The 15512-nt window shown below is 45.0% G+C and overlaps 1 protein-coding gene across 2 annotated transcripts; it reads left to right on the forward strand.

Annotated features, from left to right (window-relative positions):
- Positions 1–3858: 3858 nt before the first annotated feature.
- On the forward strand, positions 3859–12364 carry ripk4 (receptor-interacting serine-threonine kinase 4). 2 transcript variants are annotated; one of them, XM_085175393.1, is made up of 8 exons: positions 3859–3985; positions 6340–6631; positions 7482–7630; positions 7962–8011; positions 9355–9513; positions 9715–9830; positions 10364–10604; positions 10697–12364. In XM_085175393.1, the coding sequence occupies exons 1-8, from the start codon at positions 3876–3878 to the stop codon at positions 11944–11946; spliced, it is 2367 nt and encodes a 788-aa protein (XP_085031519.1). In that variant the 5' UTR covers positions 3859–3875; the 3' UTR covers positions 11947–12364. The 2 variants fall into 2 exon arrangements, with proteins under 2 accessions (XP_085031519.1, XP_085031518.1); XM_085175392.1 differs by lacking the exon at positions 3859–3985 and adding an exon at positions 3992–4263.
- Positions 12365–15512: the final 3148 nt, after the last annotated feature.

Consider the following 15512-nt stretch of genomic DNA (forward strand, 5'->3'; position numbering starts at 1 on the left):
CATGATACAGACTTATAATTTGCACCGATGTTTTTTCAAAATTCTATACGCGAAAAGTGAGCGCGAGAGCCCTCAGTGCGCCTGCTCGCTGCTGAAGTCAAAGTAAACTTTATTGTCATCTCCGCTACAGACAGTCCAGTATATAGAGAGACGAGATGACGAGGCTCCAGTTACAACAGTGCAAGTAAACAAACAATATATATAAGAAGAGTAAGAAAATAAATATACACTTTAGGACTCGGGGTAAAGGATCAATAACAATTTAAAATGTATATTTTATATTTTGTTGATCTAAAGTCTCACACACAACCCGTTTTTAAACTCTAAAAAAAGAGAAAAGAAGAGGAGTGTAGCGACTTCCACAGTCGCTAGAGGCCGGGGACTGAGCCTGTCTATTTGCCTGTCAACTTTACGCAGTAATGCGAGAGGTGGAATTGCTTGCTTGTTTATTAAAGTGCTTGAAAAGTTTACAGAGCAATGTGATCGGCTCGCGATTCAAACTCTTAAAACATCACAGGCTCTAATGCAACAAGGGGAAACTCGTTGTGCTGCGGTCAACAAAAACTACGGCTATCCAGCCCTCCTCTCTGTCAAAATCAAACCAGTGAAAGACAGACTGACAACGCCCTCTTAATGTCGCCGCTAGCACCCACGTGACTCCCATTACACATCACCATAGCAACCAAACAAATGAAAACCCAGTGATCCTTAAAATTCAATACATTTAATTATGACTCCTACAAGGAGAAACGAGCAAAAGATACAGGTAAGCAGATGTGTCATTGGATAATGGCAGGTCATGTATCCTAAAACATTAAGAATCAGGATACTTTCTTAATCCCTAAGGAAATTATGTGGGTCACAGTTCCTCCAAGAAGAAATGGTAAAAATAGTAACAGTAACAGACTAAACTCCAAACAATATATACAATAATATAATATTAATTAGTCAGTGTCAATTGTTGATTTGTCCTGTTCTCATTGTATGACGAATTATGATGTCTGTTTAGTAGCCGTTTGCATACAACGTTTGCATACAATGCATACTCTGTCTCTCTCTTCGTGTGTGTGTGTGTGTGTGTGTGTGTGAGGGGGGGGGGGGGCGCCAGAGGGGGTGTTTGCCCAGGGCGCCAAACAGGCTAGGACCGCCACTGCACTCAAGAGTACGAGTTTCACGTGGTTGTTAGACAAGATGTTTAGATACAGAAGGAAGGACGTGTGTGAATGTGTGTGATTGGTTGGATGAGGGTTAGAGGGGAAGGTTATAATTTACAGGCTATAGTATGTAAACTTTAATAAACCTGGATCACGAGCACACAGATGTTTGTTGTTTAAACATGGCTGACGTGCGTACAGGATTATTGACCTGCTTCTAGAAAAAAACCCAGATTCTCCAGTATTTAGAAAGGTCGAATCAGCTTTGCTTTCTACTGTTTTGTTCTATTTACATGAGATATCTCATCCCCAAGCTTAATGGGTTAATATGAAACTACCTCCAGTAGATGGCGATAAAGTTCCACTGACAACTATTTGATGTTGATTTTCCGCTCACGACTTTGAATTCCTGTGAATTGTGTTCACTCATTAAAACATTCATAAACACGCCACCACCTTCTGCATCTATGGTAATATGTGTGCCCACGCACTGCCCGAAGGGACAAAGTGCATGATGGGAAGAACAAAACATACTGGAAAGATGTCAGAAGCAAACACGATGCCAACACACACAGGCTGTCGCAGGCTGACACTTCCTCTGTGGCATTCCTAAACCATAAGACTGCAGTCATTAATATGTTTTAATATCAATTAGACAGTCATTTATATTTCTACACTGTTGGCGCTACCTCGCGCTCCCTGTTGCAGATCGTTTAGGCTTAGTTGTGTTTGTAATTAACAGAAGACGTCCTGATTGGTTTGGTTTTAATCAGATAAATAAAAGCAGGTAAACGTTTAATACCATTTCATACATGTTTGTCTTTGAGTCTAATGACCAAGAGAGAGTGCACACGCACTCAAAAGGCCCTGCAGCTTTCCCCTCCTGCAGTAACTGCTCCCCCGGTCTGTCTGCAGAGCTGTAGCCTCAGGGAGCTGAACACTGATAACTGCTGCAGTGATGGGAGCCAGCAGGCCGCCTGGCTCCTCACATACCACTAAGATCTGCTTATTGTCCCAGCAGCTCCCAGATAACATATTTATACCTCCTACCTGGTCATTCCAGTTTTCTCATTAACTCCGGGGTGCAGGGAGGTGATATCACGTCTTAAGCAGAGGTAAACAGAGAGGTTGGTTAGCAAACGGCAACACAGAACAAATTCACACGTTTGGAGAAATCCTGCTTTTACAGTCGCGTACCGTCGCCCACACAAGCCGAAGAACATTGTTTTGGTAAAGTCCAAGAGAGGGAATTTTGGAATAGTTCAACTACAACGATCATTTTCATATTTAACTTAAGAGCTTAATCATGTTTATTATCTAACAGTTTAGGTAATAATTTGAGAAAGGGGCTCGTTATGTTTATTCTGTTTAGTTTTCCACAACAACAGTTGCCTCAAGGTGCTCTACACTCGAAAAAATGAAATTGGGTGGTTGTTACATGAATAAGATCCAAACTTGTAATTTGAACTAAATAATTCCATGTTTCCATGGTGAACGTAATTAAATTCAGCATGAAATTCAGAAACTTAATTTGTTCTTGTTGAGATGACCTGATACAATCTAGTAAGAGTGGTTGGATCCAGGCAACTAACCACTCTTACTAGATTAAGTTGCTGAATTTCATGCAGATGCTACATGATTTAATTACATTCACCATGGAAACATGGAATTATTTAGTTCAATTGACAAGTTTGGATCTTATTCATGTAACAACCACCCAATTTCATTTTTTTGAGTGTATGAGGATGCACTTGGTGACAGCGGTGAGGAAGAACTCCCTTTAAACAGGAAGAGTCCTTCTGCAGAATGAGGCTGAGGAACGACACTCGTCTGCTGTGAGAGGTGGGAGGACAGAGAACGGGGACGAGGGCAGAAAGGTCTTAATCCGAGAGACGTTATAATCCAGTGTTTCCCTGAACCAACCTCACAGAAAATAATTCCATGATTTCAGACTAAAGTACGATATGTAAGAACGTTTTTAAAACAGAGCAGTCGCAGATAACAGGCTAATCTTCTTTTTCTGATAGCACAAGAATTAATAATTTACCAGCAGCTTCCTGCGTGCAGGAGGTCCTTGAATAGATATGCTGCAGCTCTGTCAGCTCCACAGCTGATATTTTATCTCTGACCTTGAACTTAAAAAGTATCAAATCCAACACACACCTGTAGGACAGGTGCACACAGGAAAAACTGTCACACTCATTAACTGGCAACCCAAACGAATACAATTTTAATTTAAGCACACAACAGATATGAAACAAAACTCCTGTGTGCGTGCGTCCTTAGATCGATGCGGCGTATCTGCAGAAGGCATTTAATGAACATATGAATTATTGAAAGCACGTGTGTGGAGATTAAAGACCTGCATGGAAATTAAATATATTAAATAACACAGATTGTTGTCACTGTAGTAACTTACCTCAGCTGTAACAGGACACATTCTGTAACCACTGGGTCAATATCACGTATCACCTGTTGTTGAAACAAATTGTACCTGAGGCGGCTTTAGCAGTAAAATGGACCGCAGTGGGACAAAGGTGTGTTTATGACATGGCTTCCTGACTTCATGGCTTTGTTGCAGAGACCGTTCTCCTGCTTTCTTGGAGCGTATATGAGGCAGCGTGGGGACATTTGGAAAGCACATGTGTAAAGCCTTTCGGTGGCTTGTCAAGTTCCTCCGGTGAACTTTTCCACCTCTGCTCTGTGTTTCAAAACCAGGCTATGATGTCACAGTGCAGCAACACAGGCCCAGCCCCTCCTTTTCACCTGAACAGAGGGAGGAGCTGTGCTGAGCTAGACGAGGGGAAAAACAAGGAAGAGCCCACAAGTAGGTAGGTGGTGTGTGAGTGTACACTTCCCCTGATTTTGTGGTTGGAGTCAAAGAAGAAAAAGGAGTTTACCCTGCTTGCGGGTTTCTCAACATGGATATGGATATCCCGGATTCTCCACACGGGAATATGGGGCTGTTAAGGACCTTTGATTCCTCTGAGTTTGGAAGCTGGGAGAAAATAGGCTCAGGTGGATTTGGACAAGTATACAAAGTCCGGCATGTACAGTGGAAAACATGGCTGGCTATCAAGTGCCCTCCCTGCCTTCATGTGGATGATAAGTAAGTCTCAGCTGTTCATCTTTTCCTGGTGTTGATGAAAAAAGTAGTATTGTCCTCTGGCGTAGTTCAGATGTTTCCTGTGTTTTTGGTCTTTCTACATCCCGGATGTAGAAATCAGTCTGAACCAGGTCCTTTTATGTCAGCGTGATCGTTTGAAGAAATCTCTGGGCAAATGGTAGACGCAGGCATGAGAAAGTGAGCACCAGATAACGTGTGACTCATCCTCTGCCAGCCTAGAAACACTATGGGGGCTGTAGAGGTGCCTCGACACTAAGCAAGAGGGCATGTTTGGATATTTCGACACTGCTGAGTTGTGTTGGAGGGAGCACTGGCACGCCGATTGATCTCTGGGGCAGCTGAGAGCTGTTTGCTTTTCCTGCTATGAAAGTTTAACTGCTGATCTCCCCAATAAACAGTGTGGTGGGCAGAATGGTCTCTAGGAAATGCTACAACTTACATCACCATCTAGAATTCTCTTTCATACTTCAGGCTGATAAATCCCTCGTTTGCTCTGCCGGGGTCTCACAAATGAAAGGAAAGTTAGTGAGCTGTACATTTCTCAAGTGTGTTTGACCTGCGTCAAACCAGCTTTGGAAGAATGGAAGTTTCCATTTCCATGTAAGTCTGCAAACACAAACCGACTTCATCAGCCACACATTAGAAATATTAACTGACAAGATCCATTCATCCATTTTCTTCCCCTTATCAGGGTCACAGGGGGGCTGGAGCCTAGCCCAGCAGCTGATTGGTGATAAGAGCTCTTCATTTAAAAAAATATAAATCATCACTGACATCAATCCTCAGCTACACTGATGCAACAAAGACAGTCAGATTTTCTTATCTAGTCACCGAGACCAAAACAGGAACTGTGACGACTTCCCCCCCAAACCTGTGGTGCAACTTCTAGCATCCGATGAGGCTGAACCAAAGATCCTATCGCCCGCAAACATCTGCAGAGCGCATAAACAGTCATTTGGCTGTCGTTCAGCCACACATAACATCCAGCAGCCAGGACTCAAAGCCACCTTTGTCTGCCTGTGTCGCAGGCTGCCACTGTGTGGCACAGACAATACGAGAAGCCGCAGAACCGGTCTTACCGGGCCTCTCTGTTAAAACAGGGACATTGTTTGGTTCAGCGGAGCCGCTGAGCAGCACTTTGGATTCGATGAAGTACTTAGCAAACAAGTGCTAGCCCATTCTTCCATGACATGTTTGATTATTCCTACCAGGCAGATTCGGGGAGTCCGTACCTCCACGAAGAACTATTATAACCAGACACACACTTCTTTATATATATATTTAAATTAATGACAAACTACGCTTCAAACTTTCTTATATTCGTCTAATTTCTTTTTGTTGATGATAGATAAACAGAAGCCCTACTCCAGCTGCCTCTGGAGCACATTCCTACAAATAAACTCATGAACAGTGATTTATCTCTCTCATCAAGAGGCTCCATTTTAAAAGCAACCTTTGCTTAAGGCACGCAGTGAGGTCATGAATGGCGCACACGATTGTGTTTGAGGTATGTCAGCAGGCTGATAAGAGCCGCTGTGCGCAAAGGTTGAGCGACGGAGAACAAGAGCTGGGTTTGAGCCCCACGTGCTCTGCAGACCGAGGTGGACTGAGCAGAACCACCAGTCGGGGAAGACCCGGATTATAGTTGTATACAGAGGTCACGCCTCGACACCCTTCAAGGTTAATGTTCAGACATATTTGGCATAGCGAAGAGCTCAGTAAGGATGATGTGCAGGAATTTCGGTTAGGACAAAAAGTTATGCCAACGATTGCAGCTTAATGAGCAAAGCGTGACTTCAAAGTCATGTTAATGTTTTATGGGAGGTTTGATAGATAACCATGAGCCGAGGAATGTGTGAGCCTTTGTTTTAAAAAAGCGATGACCCAAATAACTTCACAACAGATTTCAGCTGCGGCACCCCCACCCTCCCCCTTTTTTTTGCACTGTTAAAAACTGCTGGGTCACCCTCAGCGACAGAGCCTGGTTCAGGAAACGCAATAAAAGGCAGTGTTGTGCAGTCCGTGATTTTATATTTTTATTTTCCTCCTTGAACACAGGGATCGCTCCGAGCTGCTCGAGGAAGCTAAAAAGATGGAGGCAGCCAAGTTCCGATACATCCTGCCCGTGTACGGGATCTGCGAAGACCCCCAGGGGCTGGTCATGGAGTACATGGAGACCGGCTCACTGGAGACCCTGCTGGCCAATGAGCCGCTGCCCTGGGAGCTCCGCTTTCGCATCATCCACGAGACCGCGGTGGGAATGAACTTCCTGCACTGCATGAACCCACCGCTGCTCCATCTGGACCTGAAGCCAGCCAACATCCTGCTGGATGCTCACTATCACGTCAAGGTAGAGAGTTTGTGATGAAGCTTAGAAGGGAGGAAACACGCGCACAGCGTTTGTTGTGATCTTTAGTGTTGACCCAGGTGTGTGTTTGTTTTTAGTTGTTTGCACGATCCTTTTGCTTTCTGTAAGTTGTAATGGGATAAGCAGTATGTTTATGGAAACGTGATGATGTCATGTTTTAATGCTAGAAGAAAGATCAGACATGAAGTCAAACCACAGCCCTCTTTGTTTTCAAACTGCTTGGAGCTTTCAGGAGGAATCCCAGTCATGAGGTGCTTTTCTGCTCCCCTTCATCGTTCTTAAATTAGTCCTGCACATGTTTTCTGTCTACAGGTGTCTCCAACCTCTGTCCAACCAAAACAGCTAAGCTGTACTAAGACTAATGGGTGGGAACCGTCATTTCTAGTGTTTAATACCTGGATGTAAACACCTCACCTGGGCTTGTCCCAACAGGATTAATTTAGCTTCTATTAAATCTCCTTGTCTGTGTGTGTGTGTGTGTGTGTGTGTGTGTGTGTGTGTGTGTGTGTGTGTGTGTGTGTGTGTGTGTGTGTGTGTGTGTGTGTGTGTGTGTGTGTGTGTGTGTGTGTGTGTGTGTGTGTGTGTGTGTGTGTGTGTGTGTGTGTGTGTGTGTGTGGGTGTGCACTCCCCAACACAAATCTGAAGGGCCTCTCCTCTCCTGCAGGCTGGGACATGGCCGGGTTGCCCTCATCATACCGCTGAGTGCACATAATAAGAGCTTAGCAGCCTGTCATAGTCAGCGGGCAAAGTTAGTCATCACTGCCGCGGCGTTTCATGAGAAAGGCAGAGGGGTTGCTCTGTCGGAGGGTCTTATCTGATCTTTCTGTCTCAGATATCTGATTTTGGGCTGGCCCGCTGGAACGGCTTGTCACGGGCTGATGACATCAGTAGAGACGGCTTCTGCGGCACTATTGCCTACCTCCCCCCTGAGAGCATCATAGAGAAGGACAGAGTGTCGGACACCAAGCACGATGTTTACAGGTTGGGCTTTTTTTTCATGCACTTTGCATGCAAGCAGGGGTTTTTTTGTTGTTGGGACATTTTGTGTGTTCAGTTAAGCTCTGACTCATACTAAGATTAATCACATGGATTTGGTATGATACTTTGTCTGTTAAAGGAAATAAGTAACTTATTCCTACAGTGGAAATGCAAATTTCATTCCCTAATGTAGAACCTGTAGAGTAGGTTAAATGTACTTTATTTACACACTGTCTTCTACAGACTGCTGCACAACCTGACATCTCAGACCTATTCCATGAACAATTTATATATATTTATATTTATATGTATATTTTTTTTGCCTGTTTTCCAGTTTCTCTATCGTGATCTGGGGGATTCTCACACAGAAGAAACCCTATCAAGGTGAGCCATCCAACAAGATGTCCATCCAACCGTCTTTTATGATCACCAATGTCAGTCTGATAGTTTAGCTAGAACAGCAGGTCTAATAGTTTCTGTGGCATGCCTCCCCTACCTCTGTAACATCTGTAAACAATCAGTAACAAATAAAAGCTCCATGATGAGTTTTAGAAAACAGGTCAGCGTTATTATCATCAGAAATCAGGGGGTGGCTGTAGCTCAGGTGGCAGAGCGGATCAGCCACTAACCAGAAGGTCGGTGGTTCGATCCCAGGCTGCTCCAGTCTGCATGCCAAATATTCTTGGGCAAGATACTAACCCCATGTTGCTCTCCGATGCATCGGAGTGTGAATGTGTATGAATGTTAGATGCTTAGCACTTAAGCTTAGAAGTGCTTGTGTGATTGGGTGAATGATTTAGCTGTATAAAGCGCTTTGAGTGCTCGGACAGAGTAGAAAAGTGCTTTTTTTAACTTAGTGTCTCCCCAAAATGGGGAGACACTAAGACTAAGACACTCTCTGCTTGACAGATGGACCATAAATGTACTCAATAGAAATACCTTTTTCTGTAGTTTGGCCACAAGAGATGGCTGAACTGGCTAAATAAGTTATTAACAAGTTTGCTTATTTATAACAGAAGCTCTACACAATCTTCTACTTAATAAACTGACTCAATCCAGTTGTATCATTTTACTTGCTGGAATCGACTCTCTAAATTTCCAGTTAACACAACGTAAAAATAGTTGCACCCTTCAAGGTGTGTTTGTGTGTGTGGGGCTCTGCACACAGAAGCTGTAGTGTGTGTTTACTCTGTAAATTCCAGAGGAGGCAGGTGGACAGGGCCCGACTGGCAAGCACGATGTTTTTTTCCCAGGCGTATCAGGTAGCAGTTCACTTTCCGCAGCCCGGTGCCAAGGTGAGGTAGCTGGGTTGGCACTGGCACCGCCTCTGTTGATCCAGATATAATTAAAAAGTGATAAGTGGCCTGGTTACCATCCCTTCCCGTTTTCCTCCTCCACCTGCAAAGGGTATTACGGCTACAATAGGAGGTGAAGTAGCTGTAAAGCCTCCACCAGTTTGCTCTGAATCACTGACTTGGCTGATCCCACATTCAGATAGAAATGGCGAGGAGCTCGGAGTGCTTCCGTGGGAAACAACAGACCACGCACTTTTTTCTGAGGAGACAGAAAGGCGACGATAAAGAAGCGATCATGGCGTAACAATAGACGCTGGTTCTATGTGTCATTAGCAGAAAAAGCATTATAGACTCAAACTTTTGCCACGTGCTTTTTGAGTGAAACAAAAAGGACTTTTAGAAACTGAAGTACTGCATGATTTTGCCCCTCAGGAGAGAACAATATCCTGCAGATCATGGTGAAGGTGGTGAAAGGGGTGCGTCCAGACCTGGGAACGGTGCCACGATGTCGACCTTCAGCCTGCACAGGCTTCCTGACCCTCATGCAGCGATGCTGGGCCACAAAGCCCGAAGCCAGACCCAGCTTCCAGGGTAGGTTGTGCCTCTACCTGCTAACAAACAGCGGTCAACCCTCGTTAGCACTATAGGAACGAGCTTGTCCCTTGAACTGCACGCTCTGTTCCCTCACTGGCTGTGTGAAAGGCAGCGCTATGGCGCTCTTCTTCCTTTTTGTATTGCATAATCCCATCCCTGCTGTTAATGCAACCTGACCTTGAGATGTTGTTGTTCCAGAAATCACATCTGAAGCCGAGGAGCTCTGCTCTAAACCTCAGGAGGAACCCAAATCACCCAGGTTATCAACATCTGACCCAGAGCCCATGACCCCTAAAGCACTCACGGGTGACCAGGTACGATACGACGGTGGAGCTTTTACTGCTTTTACATGACGAAGCTAAAATGTGACCCCTCACCGTGGTTCTATACTTCAGTCTCTCTCAGCTGATGTGTTCTGCCATTAATATTTAACTACTCGTCCAGACAATGAGAGGCTTATCTTTACACAGCTCCAGACATAATTCGTATGTTTGATCCTGACCAATCATTGCATCACATACGAGGAATGTAGACTGATGGCATTGTTACAACTCTGCGCTGTTGTGTACGTGACTGGAAACAAACATCCTGTTCACAGGAAGTGATGGCTCCTATCAGCAGTGTTTAGATAAATCAGCTGTGTGAACTTTCACACCCATCTCGTATGTGTTACACGCTGTATACTGTAACATTGTGATACTGTAACATTGTGATACTGTAACATTGTGATGCTGTAACATTGTGATGCTGTAACATTGTGATGCTGTAACATTGTGATACTGTAACATTGTGATACTGTAACATTGTGTCAAACCGCACTACCCTACCTGGCTTTTTTGCTCTACAGGTTAATGACAACAAGCCAGTGCGTCCAAAGTCAGCCATGTTGCCCGAGAAGGATTACAGCCTGTCTGAGCTCCTGAGCCAGGTGGATTCTGGGATCTCTAGGAGCTTTGATCGCGTGAAGGAGGACAGCTGTCACAGCAAAGAAAGCACCTGCAAGCGACTGTCTGGGATTTCCTCTGCAGATTCTGCCTTCTCGTCCCAAGACTCCATCACGCTGTCTTTTGAGAAAGAAGGCACATACGGTAAGCGTGCGTCAAAGACCTCTCCTGTGAATTTTATAAAGTAACACGAAAAAATGTATCGTTATTTATCACTTTCCCTCCTTACTGCTCAGATTCTGCTGAGGTCCAGAAACGAAAACTGTGTGAGGCCATCAGGAACAAAGACACGGCCAAGCTGATGAAGATCCTCCAGCCTCAGGATGTCGACCTTCTCCTCGACGGAGGAGACAGTCTGCTCCACCATGCCATCAACTTGGGTAACGAGGAGGCTGTCAAATTCCTCCTCCTGAACAACGCGAATCCTAACCTCGCCAACGGCCGCGGCTCCACGCCCCTTCACCTGGCCACAGAGAAGCACCTGAAGTCGCTGGCGGAGCTTCTGCTCGGCCGGCGCAGCACCAACGTGAACGCCAAAGACGAGGACCAGTACACAGCTTTGCACTGGGCAGCCCAAAACGGCGACGAGGCTATCACGCGCCTGCTGCTCGACCGGGCGGCGGCCATCAACGAGACCGACGGACAGGGACGCACGCCAGCTCACGTGGCCTGCCAGCACGGCCAGGAAAATGTGTTCAGGGTGCTGCTGAGCCGTGGTGCTGATGTTCAGATCAAGGGCAAGGACAACTGGACGCCGCTCCACTATGCTGCCTGGCAAGGGCATCTGGGCATCGTCAAACTGCTGGTTAAGCAAGCCGGCGCCGACGTAGATGGTCAAACGACAGACGGGCGCACGCCGCTGCACCTGGCTTCTCAGAGGGGGCAGTATCGAGTGGCACGGATCCTGATTGAGCTGGGAGCCGACGTGCACATGACATCAGCTGGATCAAAGACGCCGCTACATGTGGCGGCTGAAACGGGTCACACCAGCACGTCTCGGCTCTTGATCAAACACCAGGCAGATATCAATGCCCAGAGTGCCCACGGACTCACTCCCCTCCACCTAGCCTCCCAGCGGGGCCACCTGCCCACAGTCAAGATGCTGATAGAAGAAGGGGCAGACCCCTACAAAGCTAACGCCGCCCTACGCACGCCCTGCCACATGGCGGCAGAGGGTGGACACTGTGAAGTCCTGAAAGAGCTGCTCAATCACTGTCCAGACGGCGGCAGCCTGTCAGATGAGCAGGGCCTCAGCCCTTTACACCTGGCGGTGCAGGGCGGACACTCGAACATCATCACTATGCTGCTGCCGCAGGACTGCCAGGACTTAGTTACAGAGAGCTCTGTGCAACCAGCAGCCGAAGAGCCCGCACCAGCAGAAGCTAAGCACCTCCAGAGGAAAGTTGTCGTCCTCAAACTGACGGAGCACGGTGACAAAGACTGCCCACAATCCATCAGTGCACACTGTGCCTCCGCCCCCTGCTAACAGCAGCAAAAACACTGTACAGGACTGCTTTGGTTTGTTTCCATGCTAATCCTCTGCTGCCTCACAAATAGGCAGTCTTTTTATTTTTTTTAATTGTGCCCTACAAGCACTGTAAAATTGTTGTAAATACAAACTGTAAATAGAAAGTGTTAATACCATTTTGTGTTTGAATTAAAAAATGTTGTTTACTTCTTTTGTACCTATCAAACACATTTTGGTTTCTTTTGTTTTCTTTGTACATAACAAGCATGTGTCCTCCTGGAATCCTTTTACACGATCATTACTGCAGCTGGCATGCCTGTAAGTTATTTTTAAAAGATTCACAAAAACTGACTCATCGCGCTTTTAGGAAAAAAGCATTCAGTGTTCTTTAACTTGTTACATATCAGTGCAACATCCATTAAACATCTGAAAATCTTTCGTTGGACCCTGGTGTTTGTTTCAAAGATGTTGGTGTGCAAAAGTTTTCGTTTCCTTTTTGCATTTTGTAAGAAAGAAGATCAAATGAAAACGACATGAAAAGTCAGACGTGGTAAGAACAAACTAACTATAGTTCCTCATGTTTCATGGTTAGCTAAATTGTGCATAATTGTCAAGGTAATGCTTGTGCAATAGCCCAATTTATCTCCATGTTCTTAAATGTTTTGCAGTGAGAGAAAGCACAGATTTAACTCGTTCACTCAAAATGGGAATGAAACTGTGATAGCATCAACACGAGTGTTTGTGCAACAAAGTCCTTTCACTCTCCTCGCCACAACATATCTTTTGTGCAGTCTTGTTCCTCTAAAGCAAAATTCAAGAAGTGCTTTCTGAGAAGCTTCTCTCGACAGCTCGTGTCGTGTTTCGCAGCCGGCGTGTCTCTGCCGACTGCTCCGGCTGCACGTGTGCGGGCATTGTAAGCCTTTATGTCAGGCGCAGTTAGCGTGTCTGCATCTGCAGCCTCACCTGGAGTGTTATTATTATTATTATGCCTCAGCTCTGCTGAGCAGCATGTTCAGCTTGGCGCAGACCATGGGAACTGCCCCTGAGGGGGATCACAGGCTCCTAGATGATGAATGAGTGAGATGGGGCGCTGATGTGTTACCTGCAATTCCAGCCTGTTGGCTAATTCCTCAGACCACTTTAACTTTTCATCGTACTCTAAAGCTAACATGCCACTGCTGATGCCTCAAGTGCTCAGCTTTTTGTTACCAGAGTAACAGTGCGGGCGGCTGATGCTTATAATTGTTCAGTTTTTTTTAAGACCCAGAAAATGAGCATGTTAAATATCTGCAATATGGTGTCTCTGCTTTGTGTACATAGCACTCTCTTATGCGTTGCTTGGTGATGCGTCTCATCTTCAGATAATCTTCTCTTGTTGTCGCAGTATCCAGTTAGGTTTGTGTCAGACGATAACTTACAGTATTGCTTTTTCACCCACTCTGCAGTACAGAATAAAACACTCAAAATAACTATTAGCAATGAGCGGCTATTTTTAGCTGAGTTTGTTCTGTAGGTGTTCTCTGTTGGCCCATGCATTAAGCAATGTGTGTAGCTATGTGAAGAATGCAACGCATATAACTCGCTGAATTGAGCTTTGTGGCTGTCAGCGTGCTCAACTTGTTCACACCAGAAGTGACCCCGAGTAGTTTTGCAGAAATTTCATAAGGTGACATCAAATGTGAGGAAAGCCAGCTTCAAATGTTTGGACGAGGAATAATATTACACTACCCAAAACTGTCTGACCTGTAAGCATCTACGGCACTAAAACATATGTTATTGTGTTCATTCAGAACAAATTCAGATCAGAGAAAGATGTCTAGCCATCCACTTTATTCTGCTCATCCAATTCAGGGATGCAGGGGAGCTGAAGCCTATACCAGCTGCCAAAGGGCAAGAGGCAGGGGACGCCCTTCTGTGTGAAACCATTCACACCTATGTGACCTATCTACTTAGAGTCACCAGTTCACCTAACCCCACTAACTGCATGTCATTGGACAGTGGGAAGAAGCCAGAGTACGTGGAGAGAGCACACAAAACTCCACACAGAACGGCGCTGGTCAGGTGGCAGATTCAAACTAGGTGTCAGGTTCCTGGGTCTGTTGACCCAGCGTTTTAAGTTTTAGTTTATTTGGATGTTGTTTATGTTTAAGTTCATTAGATTAGCGAAGTTCATTTGGTTATTAGACTCCTTGTGTTTTCTTCCCCTGTGTTTAAGTTTCCCTCACCCTTTGTGTTTCATGCTGCGTGTCTTATGTTATCAAGTTTGTATTATCATGTCTGTCTCATGTTTCCTGTTTTATTTTGAAGGAGTCGTGTGTTCTTTGTTCATTGTATTTAGTTTCACTTCCCTTGTCCTGTCATTAGGCTCATGTCAGTCAGCTGTTCCTCCATGTGTTCCCACTTCCCCTAATCACCTCCTGTGTATTTAAGTCCTCTGTTTTCAGTGTGTCATGGTCAGGTCGTCTGTTGTCCACGCCATGCTTCTTATGCCATGCTTCCAAGTTTCTTGTCTAGGTTTTTCTTATTGTTTGTTTAGATTTCCCAGTTTAGGTTTGTGTTAATTTTGCTTCAGTTTGCCCTTTGTTTGTACCTTTTTTACCAGCCATATTAAACGTCTCGCTTTTAGTTAACATTTCAAGTTCTGTTCCCTGTTCCTTGGAGTCTGCGTTTTGGGTCCTTTTGTCAACCCCTACAGTCTGCCCTCGCCAGACTGTGACACTAGGACTGAGGCAATGGCAGTAACCTTCATGCTGCCCAAGCAATGTGTGTTTAATCTAAATTAGTTCATCTTCAGTTACTTAACAGCAATAAGCTTTCTATTCTTGTTGGTGTTACTGAATGCTGACGAGGCAATTAGACCGTACGAGCTGACTCCAGGTTAAAGAGCGAGCAATAAAGAAAGAAGCAGCATTCTGCAAATAACAACACCAACAAATTCCTAACATAACATGCAGATACACAGTGATCATTTACATTCAAAGGAGAGCCCTCGATTTGTTTTTATTTAACCTTAAATCTTGTCCCAGTGCACCCTCCAGTCTAAAGTCCTCAAAACGCTGCAGTCGAGCCCAGAAAAGAGGAACTAACTGCCTGTCTGATTAAATGCCTCCCCTCAAATATCCCCTGACCAATCTGACAACACCCCGGTTTCCACACAATGCAAAGAAAGCTATCTGAAATACTAGGAAAAAAGACACTAAAATCCAAAGATTAGAACGTTATCTGGCCCTAAACAGAGATTATGAACTGGCAGGATGCTGCTTAACTGTCAGAGACAGAACGCCAAGATAGATCGTAACCAAATCCATCTCAGTGATGACAAACTTGCAGTCAAACAAGGAAGACTGATAGGAAGATTGATATTTATCCATTTTTGTGTTACTTTATTGGGATACTTGGCTGAACTGTGAATTTTGATTCTTTTGCATGATTGGTTTTTGGGAATTTTTATGCCTCTGAATTTAAGTTGAATTGCTCAAACAGAGACAATCAGAGCTCTGAGGAGAGTTGTGCTCAACCTCTTCCTGTTCACAGGCCTGGACAGGAAACTCACAGGCAAAGAGCTTTGACCGTGTTTTTTTAGA

This window comes from Neolamprologus multifasciatus, chromosome 10 (assembly GCF_963576455.1).
Source record: "Neolamprologus multifasciatus chromosome 10, fNeoMul1.2, whole genome shotgun sequence".
Classification (NCBI taxonomy): domain Eukaryota; kingdom Metazoa; phylum Chordata; class Actinopteri; order Cichliformes; family Cichlidae; genus Neolamprologus; species Neolamprologus multifasciatus.

Bases quoted from the DNA above. Each gene is read 5' to 3' on its own strand.
- ripk4 (XM_085175392.1), top strand. From the start codon at position 4,076: ATGGATATGGATATCCCGGATTCTCCACACGGGAATATGGGGCTGTTA. The intron at 4,264-6,339 runs GTAAGTCTCAGC...CCTTGAACACAG, and splicing joins TGCCTTCATGTGGATGATAA to GGATCGCTCCGAGCTGCTCG. The intron at 9,831-10,363 runs GTACGATACGAC...TTTGCTCTACAG, and splicing joins AAGCACTCACGGGTGACCAG to GTTAATGACAACAAGCCAGT.